At 47.5% G+C, this 10,369-nt stretch overlaps 1 protein-coding gene across 4 annotated transcripts in view; it reads right to left on the bottom strand.

Annotated features, from left to right (window-relative positions):
- Positions 1-9,595, bottom strand: part of gpsm1b (G protein signaling modulator 1b) — a 52,967-nt gene extending 43,372 nt beyond the window's left edge. For 2 of the 4 annotated variants that reach the window (XM_042060633.1, XM_042060634.1), the window contains exon 1: positions 9,350-9,593. In XM_042060633.1, the coding sequence (XP_041916567.1) occupies positions 9,350-9,411 (62 nt within the window). In that variant the 5' untranslated portion in view covers positions 9,412-9,593. Of the gene's footprint in view, positions 1-9,349 lie in introns of all 4 variants that reach the window. The other 2 variants (XR_006021923.1, XM_042060635.1) reach the window with 2 other exon arrangements.
- Positions 9,596-10,369: the final 774 nt, after the last annotated feature.

The following is a 10,369-nucleotide window of genomic DNA, read 5'->3' as shown; positions in this document are numbered from 1 at the left end:
GCACAGTCATGCTGGTGGGGTAACATGGGTCGTGCTGCTGTCTTGTCTTGTCTTGGTTTTGCTTTGGTTATTTTATGTTTAGTTTTTGTGTTGCCTGTCTTGTCCTTCTGTTTGTAACTTTTATGTTTATTTAGTAGGGAGGTGGCTCTGAGGGGGACTAGTCTAAGCACACGTGTGGTGTGGTTTTGTGCATTGCTTATCACTTTGCTGTGTAACAGGTGAGCCTTTCTTTATGTTTGCATGTAAAATATTTGTGTGGACGTCCATAGTTGCCACCCTCAGATCCCCACTGCCCAACCGTTTGTGTATTAATAAATCCTTTGCTTTCCTGGAATCATGTCTCCACTGTGTAATTACGAACCTGAAAGAGCTGTCTCAGTTTAGAGGTACGATCTCTTAAAGATTCCCTGATGCATTAGGCCTCAGGGTGGCGTAGTCAGACTACTGTGATTGGCCCTTTGGCCCTTCCTATGGATCACCCTGTTACACCTGCATGATTACTCCGGCCAAAGATAGCACCTACACCAACAAATAATATTTGCTTAACTCTGATGTCCACATACCGACTGAAAGTCCACGGGGACGTTTCATTTGCTGTGAAAAATGCTTCCATGTGCTGTTTTGACTAGAAGATTTTGAATTTGGCTTACTGTGCACATTAGATCCCCTGACAAAATGAAACAATCCAATGAAGATTGGATCTATTCTTACACACGTCTGAAGGGCTATAAATATCTTTCAAATGCCAGACAACCAATATTGTTAAAAAGCAGCATTAAAGGAACCGTATGTAAGAAAAATATTTCAATTAATCATAAAATGGCCCTGATATGTCACTAGACATTAAGAAATCATGTTCATTTCAAATACTTATATCACTGACAACAGTAGTCCAGCCAGGATATTGTCATTTAAAAAGTGAAGTTGCAGCCCTCAACTGTTGTTGATGTTGTGTTTTGTCATGTCATGTTGTGTTTTGGCCTGATGCGCCACCCTCCACCTATGTACTAATCACGAAGTCAGTAGTGTTTCGCCATCCGCGTGTGCAACCTCGAGTCAGGGGGGAGGGGGAGGGGATACACCGCTCTTCAGTATTTTGAAAGTGATTGCAGTACCAGTTTTGGCCACAATCTTACATATGGTTCCTTTAAGATCTTAGAATACCATGGACAGGAAATGTGTGGACATGGAACATGCTAACATCTGTCCAAATGACCATCTCCAACCCCTATGCATCATGTAAAGGAACATGCTAACACCTGTCTAAATGACCATCTCCTATCTGCATTAAAGGAACATGCCAACACCTGTCTAAATGACCATCTCCAACCCCTGTGCATCATGTACTGTAAACTAAAGGAACATGCTAACACCTGTCCAAATGATCATCTCCAACCCCTATGCATCATGTAAAGGAACATGCTAACACCTGTCTAAATGACCATCTCCTATCTGCATTAAAGGGACATGCTAACACCTGTCTAAATGACCATCTCCTATCTGCATTAAAGGAACATGCTAACACCTGTCTAAATGACCATCTCCTATCTGCATTAAAGGAACATGCTAACACCTGTCTAAATAATCATCTCCAACCCCTATGCATCATGTAAAGGAACATGCTAACACCTGTCTAAATGACCATCTCCTATCTGCATTAAAGGAACATGCTAACACCTGTCTAAATAACTATCTCCAACCCCTTATGCATCATGTCTATCTGCATTAAAGGAACATAACTTTTTGTGAGATAAGCTAATTTGCTGTGTACCCCAGTGTTAGATAAGAGGATGCATACACAACACTTCTCTTCTCTGTGCATGCAATACACCAGTCTGACACTGTTAGCATAATTCACCGGAAGTGGGCAAGACCAGCTAGTCTATGGCGTCCGTTTAGCTACGCTAGACCAGCTAGTCTATGGCGTCCGTTTAGCTATGCAAGACCAGGCAGTCTATGGCGTCCGTTAAGCTACGCTAGACCAGCTAGTCTATGGCGTCCGTTTAGCTATGCAAGACCAGGCAGTCTATGGCGTCCGTTAAGCTATGCTAGACCAGCTAGTCTATGGCGTCCGTTTAGCTACGCAAGACCAGGCAGTCTATGGCGTCCGTTAAGCTATGCTAGACCAGCTAGTCTATGCTGTCCGTTTAGCTACGCTAGACCAGGTAGTCTTTCCAGAGGAAGACAACAGAGTATTTCAAAATGGCCCGAGTGGGTTAAACTCTCACAGAGAAAGACCTGGTGAGGAAAGTGAAAAAGTGCTCATGCTGGACAGGAGAGATGGTCGGAGGGGACAGGGGGGTAGAAAAGAGAAAGAATAGAGACATAGAGGATGAATGACGTAGAGAATGACAGAGTGTGTGTGTGTATGTGTGTGTGTGTGTGTGTGTGAGTGTGTGTGTGTGCGTGCGTGAGTGAGGTGTGTGTGTGTGTGTGTGTGTGTGTGTGTGTGTGCGTGAGTGAGGTGTGTGTATGTGTGTGTGTGTGAGTGAGGTCAAAAAGTGTGTGTGTGTGTGTGTGTGTGTATGTGTATGTATGCATGTGTGTGTGTATGTATGTGTGAGTGAGTGGGTGGGTGTGTGTGTATGTGTGTTTGGCCTCAGATGCTCTCCCTCCCTGGCTGCTGGATGAGACTGAATGCCTGTGGCTGACCCTGGCATGAGCTGTGTCCCTGAGTCCAGCTGTAATTGGCCCGTTTGGAGCCGCACTCCATAATTACATGCCTGCGGTCGCAGTGAGACGGCACATGTGGGTTTGCACCGTTGCCATGGCAGCCAGTGATGGCTGGCCTCTGCTCGCTGTTGGACGGGAAGTGGGCTGTGAACAGAAGGATGTGCTTCCTGAATGCCGACACCTGAGTTACAGCACAGCATGCCTGCACACCCACTGCTGACCTGTCCAGCAGCTCGGAGGTGAACGGGGAACCCTTTCAATCTTTCGTCTCAGTTACATTCTAAAACCATATATGCTTCTGCTCTAACTTGCAAACTAACGGGGAACCCTTTCAATCTTTCCTTTCAGTTACATTCTAAAACCTCACATGCTTTTGCTCTGACTTGCTAACTAACCCTAAATCTGGTGTTTCTGAAAAGTGCTGTCTGATGCTGTTGTAATGTTGCAGTCTGAAGCTGCTTTCAAATATTGTGTGCTGTGTGTTGTGCTGTAAGAGTGTCGTAAAACAGATTATCCGGATTGGAGCCGTATTGGGGCCGGATTAGGGCCAGATCGGTGGCGTTGACGGCTGATACGGAAGAAATCTGCTCTGGGTGCTTATTCACACTTTATCGAGTGAGTAATGATCGGTTGCCACGGAAACAGAATCCAAAGAAATTCTTCTCTGTCTCTTCTCGCTCTCTCACTTAGACACACACACACGCACACACACACACACACATGCACACACACACACACATGTTCCTCTTTGCTTCCGTATCCACCTCTCTAACTTGGATCAGTGTAATCAGGTTACATCAGTAAAGCCTGCATTACTGCTGTGAGTATTCTAGTATGGTGGTCAGAGGCATGCTTACACTCTGGTCATGAGATCTACAAATGAGTTCTGTTATTTCCTTAACAGGCTTTGGTGTGATGGCCCTGAAGCAATGGCAGGTTTCAGGTATCCTAAGAGATCCTCAAAGAGGCAGCCAGAGAGCTGACTAGTTGTGGCTGATGAACTTGATCACGCACGCACACACACACACACACGCACACACACATACACACACACACACACTGACTAGCGGACTAGTTGTGGCTGATGAACTTGATCATGCACGCACACACACACACACACACACACACACGCACACACACACACACACACACACACTGACTAGCTGACTAGTTGTGGCTGATGAACTTGATCACACACACACACACACACTGACTAGCTGACTAGTTGTGGCTGATGAACTTGCCTGAACTGCAGCAGTTGGCCTGCCCTGCCACTCTCTGGTTGCCAACGGTGATTCATTTGATTGTGTCAGTATGCTGTGAGAGTTGTTTTGAGATTTTCAGTTTTGTGTGCCTTGATCATACACACTGTGTCTAGAGAATAGCCTGAGCAGCTAGTTGGAAAAACAGACAGCTTTGTTCCCCATTCACATGACTGTGTGCCATCACAACAAATCTGTAGGGTGCCTTGAGGTCACCTACAGTATACTGTAGCAAACATCAAAAAGGGACGTATTGTTGCTGTAATCATGCAGGCATCACTGACCAGCTCTGGGGAAGGGAACGGCAGTAAATTAGTCCAACATCCATGTGAGACATTCAGTAAACATCAAAAGCGGACCTTTTTGGGTGGTTTTGTGCTTTGTTTTCAGAGGATCTACTGAGCGATGCCGCCTGACCCTATGATCTGGCCAGCGCTGCCCTTCTCGTCTGCGCTGTCTGGTCCCTGAGTGGCGTGCGTCAGATCTCACAGCGAGATGACGCCTGATTAAAAGATCTCTTTTGTGCAGCGGGGGTTTGAAGCACCTCTCACTGTCGCATCCACACCCCTGCTATTGTGGAGCTTGCGAGAGGACAGCATATGCAAAAAGACACGACGCTCTCGCTCTCTCTCTCTCTCTTTCTCTCTCACTCTCTCGCTCTCTCTCTCTCTCTCTGATCTGCAGTGTTTGGAATGATTTAAGCGCCGCCTGAGTGCAACTCCAAATTTCAAATAAAAGATCAGCACCAAGCTTAGTAATGAACAACTCTGCCCCCAACAACATGGTGCTGTCTGAACAACTCTGCACCCAACAACATGGTGCTGTCTGAACAACTCTCACTAGAGGCTGCAAAATATACCGTGAGTCGCTTTGGTCAAAAGTGTCGGCCAAATACCCTAAACATAATAGGCCGTTATTCAGAGTACTAACAGAGTAGGATTTGACAGAGTAAATGGTGGGGAGGGCAATTTGGGGAGGGGTATTGGGGGGTAGTTGTGTAGAACAGTGATCAAAACAGTGGGGTTCAACCACTTTCACAGACAGGCACAGAGGGGGCATAAAGAACAACGGACAGTGTACGCACACAGTGAAACATGAGGCCACTGAAACAATATGGCCAATTCCGGGTTGATTTGGGTAATATTTTGGGTGGATTTGGACAATGTTCTGATTTAGTATCTCTGCTCTTGGTTGATTTAGGTGATGTTCTGGGTTGATTTAGACAATGTTCTGTTTAGTATCCCTGCTCGGGCTCCAAACTACATTTATTGCGCAGACACACCTGAGCACTACACCTACTCTGTGACCCATGTCTGTGTGTAAAAGGTCAATACCGGCCTGTTTCCCTCAAGATCCCTCCGGCGTAGCAGGGCCCCCGGGATCTATCAGGGTCAGAGCTTAAGGTGATGGATCAGGGAGATGTGTAGTGTTAGTGTAGTGATGGAGCAGAGAGATGTGTAGTGTTAGTGTAGTGTAGTGTAGTGATGGATCAGGGAGATGTGTAGTGTTAGTGTAGTGTAGTGATGGAGCACGGAGATGTGTAGTGTAGTGTAGTGTAGTGATAGAGCAGGGAGATGTGTAGTGTAGTGATGGAGCAGGGAGATGTGTAGTGTAGTGTAGTGATGGAGCAGGGAGATGTGTAGTGTAGTGTAGTGATGGAGCAGGGAGATGTGTAGTGTTGTGATGGAGCAGGGAGATGTGTAGTGTAGTGATGGAGCAGGGAGATGTGTAGTGTAGTGTAGTGATGGAGCAGGGAGATGTGTAGTGTAGTGTAGTGATGGAGCAGGGAGATGTGTAGTGTAGTGTAGTGTAGTGATGGAGCAGGGAGATGTGTAGTGTAGTGTAGTGATGGAGCAGGGAGATGTGTAGTGTAGTGATGGAGCAGGGAGATGTGTAGTGTAGTGATGGAGCAGGGAGATGTGTAGTGTAGTGTAGTGATGGAGCAGGGAGATGTGTAGTGTAGTGATGGAGCAGGGAGATGTGTAGTGTAGTGTAGTGTAGTGATGGAGCAGGGAGATGTGTAGTGTAGTGTAGTGTAGTGATGGAGCAGGGAGATGTGTAGTGTGGTGTAGTATAGTGATGGAGCAGGGAGATGTGTAGTGTAGTGATGGAGCAGGGAGATGTGTAGTGTAGTGTAGTGATGGAGCAGGGAGATGTGTAGTGTACTGATGGAGCAGGGAGATGTGTAGTGTAGTGTAGTGATGGAGCAGGGAGATGTGTAGTGTAGTGTAGTGATGGAGCAGGGAGATGTGTAGTATAGTGTAGTGATGGAGCAGGGAGATGTGTAGTGTAGTGTAGTGATGGAGCAGGGAGATGTGTAGTGTAGTGTAGTGATGGAGCAGGGAGATGTGTAGTGTAGTGATGGAGCAGGGTGATGTGTAGTGTAGTATAGTGTGGTGATGGTGCAGGGAGATGTGTAGTGTAGTGTAGTGATGGAGCAGGGAGATGTGTAGTGTAGTGATGGAGCAGGGAGATGTGTAGTGTAGTGTAGTGATGGAGCAGGGAGATGTGTAGTGTAGTGTAGTGTAGTGATGGAGCAGGGAGATGTGTAGTGTAGTGTAGTGTACTGTCTGAGGAGCAGGGAGATGTGTAGTGTAGTATAGTGTCTGAGGAGCAGGGAGATGTGTAGTGTAGTGTCTGAGGAGCAGGGAGATGTGTAGTATAGTGTAGTGTCTGAGGAGCAGGGAGATGTGTAGTGTAGTGTCTGAGGAGCAGGGAGATGTGTAGTGTAGTGTCTGAGGAGCAGGGAGATGTGTAGTGTAGTGTCTGAGGAGCAGGGCTAGCACGCAGTATCCAGAAAAGTTATGGGTTCTCAGCTGCCACTGTTGAGCCCTTGGGCAAGAGGTGCTCTGGGGAGACTGTAATAATTCACAAATGTGCCACAGCCAAATTAATCAGTAAGCAATAGCTTACTAGGATGGTAGGACACTAGGACTAGTACTGAGAAGTGGTTATGTATGCTACACAGGGCAGCAACTCTGCAGGAAGGGGGACATACAGTAGGCCTATGGGCCTCGTATCAGGTGGGACGGGGGCATGGAGAGGAGGGGAGGAGTGGGGAGCAGCATACAAAGGCAAATGCAGTAACTACACAAATAATGAAACTGCGAAGATGATGCCTTTAAAGTTTTTTATGGTGATCGGCCGAATGTGTTGTAGATTACTGGTAAGATCTTCAACACAAGACAGAACAGCCACAAAGCTCATTTGAAATGCATTCTTACTGCGGTTTGCCTTGTTATGGCAGAGGTAGATTGGTTCTCTAGTGTATGGATAGCTCAGCTAGCCAATGGTGGAGGACAGGGAAGAGAAACTAGCTGTCCTTTATCCCTGAGATACTCTGACCGAGGAGGACACCATTTTAATATCAACTCAAGGCCTGTCATCCTCAAAGACCCACATAAACACACACACACACACACACACAAACACTCATACATCTTCTCTGTTACACACAAACACTGTAGTCATCCCAGTCAGAAGCAATGCAAACTACACACACAAACACACCCTCACTCTAAAACACACACACACACCCTCACTCTAAAACACACACACACACACACACACACCACCCTCAGGCACGGATGGCAGTAGGACACAGAGAGTGATGCAACAATGCCCTCCGGTGTTCCATCAGAAGCTAACTGATGCCCTGTCTGTGATGTCGCCATGACAGCCTGCGTCCAAATAACACAAACAAACTCTGTTATGGCCGTTTGCTTTTGTGTGTCTGTTTGTGTGTCTGTTTTGTGTGTGTGTGTGTGTGTCTGTTTGTGTGTCTGTTTTGTGTGTGTGTGTGTGTGTGTGTGTGTGTGTATGAGCATGAGAAGCAGTGTGTGTGTGTGTGTGTACTGACCACACCTCACTAAAAGCATAAAAGCACCATGCAGGCACAGCACACGCTGTTCGTAGATGTCACATCACATGAATCAACAGCACATTCTGACTTCCTCTCCATTTCTTACTCACTCAGAGAGGAATAACTGCTCTCTCTCTCTCCCTCTCTCTCTCTCTCTCTCACTCTCTCTCCCTCTCACTCTCTCTCTCACACTCTCAGTTCACAGCAGACAGGCTTCATGGTGTCTTCTGGTTTCCTTGTTTGGTTTCACTATCGAACAAACACACAAAGCCAACGTTGTGTGTGTTCATGTGTGTGTGTGTGCGCTTGTTAGTATGTGAACACTCTAGAGCGAAAGCTGTAACTTGTGTGTTCATGTGTGTTCATGTGTGTGTATGTGTGTGTGCTTGTTAGTATGTGAATGTATAACACTCTAGAGCGAAAGCTGTAACTTGTGTGTGTTCATGTGTGGTGTGTGTGTGTGTGTGTGTGTGTGCTTGTTAGTATGTGAATGTATAACACTCTAGAGAGAAAGCTGTAACTTGTGTGCGTTCGTGTGTGTGTGTGTGTGTGTGTGTGTGTGCGCTTGTTAGTATGTGAATGTATAACACTCTAGAGCGAAAGCTGTAACTTTCTGGGTGACATGGAGAGCAACAGTGCTGGTCATTCATTACACAGACCTAAAGGCCAAAGAGCACGGTGAATGAGAAATGGACAGAGAGAAAGAGAGAGAGAGCAGGGTGAAAGAATGAGAGATGGACAGAGACAGAGAGAGAAAGAGAGCAGGGTGAAAGAATGAGAGATGGACAGAGACAGAGAAAGAGAGCAGGGTGAAAGAATGAGAGATGGGCAGAGAGAGAGAGAGAGGGCTGAAACAGCATATTACATGAACTGCTGGATATATGCAAACTCTAGATCAAAAGCGCCATTAAGAAGACAGAAGACCATGGTGCTTGTGTATTTTAGAAAACAAAGGCAAGAGGACAGATAGAGGGAGAAGGTAAAAAAGAGAGAGAGAGGGGGAGAGAGGGAGAGAGAAACAGATGAGTATTAGCAGTCGCAGCACACACTCCCAGCTGTGCTTCAGACCTGCCACGCAGTCTCCCACGCATATGCACAAGTTATGCTCCCACAAGTCTGTTCTCTCTTGCTCTCTCTCTCTTCCTCTGTCTCTTCCCTTCCTCTCTCCCTCTATTTCTCTTCCCTCTCTCTCTCTCTCCCTCTGTGTCTGCTGTGCCTCTGGAGCTACAGGCTGGCTTTCCTGTCACTCTTCCCCAGCCCTCGAAGCTCCTCAGCTGGGAGCAACTCCCTCTGGATCTCCCTCTCCCGCTCGGCTCCTCCACAGCCCCTCCTAAGACCTGCGGAAAAGCCGGCAGTCCCCCTCTGTCTCCACCGTTCTCTCCCTCTCTCTCTCCCTCCCTCTCTCTCTCCCTCCCTCTCTCTCTCCCTCTCTCTCTCTCTCCCTCCCCCCCTCTCTTCTCCACAAACAACAGGATCACCCCACGTCCAGATCGAGCGGCTCCTCTAGTGCCTTTCTCCCCCTTCCCCCGATGGCCGTCTCGGCACTTCCTACCTCGAGTGCAGCCTCTTGCTGGCCAGGTCCTGCTCCACGCTGATAGCCGCCGACTGAGCCATGGGGCTACGTCCACTCAGCCGCCTTCCACAGTCCAGTCAGTACAGCCCAGCTGCTCAAATCTTCTCCGTCCTACCGTGAGTAATATATCTCTCCTCTCTCTTCCTCTCTTTCACTCCTCTCTCTCTCTCTCTCTCTCTCTCTCTCTCGCTGTCTTCTCTACACGATGGCAATGGCAGCTGCTGAGGAAGTGAGGTATTGAGCAAATAAACCATAAAAAGAAAGCCCCTCCCCCAGCCGTGACATCACAGGCCACACAGCCATGCACGAGTGAAAGAAAACAGCTACTGGCTGAACTGGAGCGGAGTTGCCACTGTGTGTGTGTGTGTGTGTGTTTGTGTGTGTGTTTATGTGTGTGTGTTTATGTCAGACAGTGTCTTTTCCTATCATACGATGCAAACCCTCACACCCACACACACACACACCCGCAAGCACACATTTTTAGCAGATGCTGAGAACATTCCCACAGATTTCCACTCGGATTTCTCCACATGAATATTTAGAGGCTGTAAGATTCTCACTCTCTCTCTCTCCCTGGAGCATGCCCAAGATGCTCCCTCTCCCTCTCTCTCTCTCTCTCCCTCCCTCTCCCTCTCTCCCTCCCTCTCTCTCTCTCTCCCTCTCTCTCCCTCTATCTCCCTCTCTCTCTCTCTCTCCCTCCCTCTCCCCCTCTCCCTCCCTCTCTCTCTCTCTCCCTCCCTCTCTCTCCCTCCCTCTCTCTCTCTCTCCCTCTCCCTCTCTCTCTCTCTCTCAGTCTGCATTTTTGTTCCCCCTCCCCCCGTCTTTTATTTTCTCTTTTGTTTGTTTCCTCCCTCTGTCTTCCACTCCCCTCTCCCTTCTTTTCTCTCACTCCCTTCTTTTCTCTCACTTTTCCCCCTCTCTTTTTATTTCTCCCTTCTTTTCTCTCTCTTTTTATTTCTCCCTCTCTCTCTTTCTCTCTATTCTAACCTAACAGAAGTT

Source organism: Alosa sapidissima, chromosome 13, assembly GCF_018492685.1.
Source record: "Alosa sapidissima isolate fAloSap1 chromosome 13, fAloSap1.pri, whole genome shotgun sequence".
Classification (NCBI taxonomy): Eukaryota; Metazoa; Chordata; class Actinopteri; order Clupeiformes; family Clupeidae; genus Alosa; species Alosa sapidissima.
This window is presented reverse-complemented; position numbering and strand designations above follow the sequence as displayed.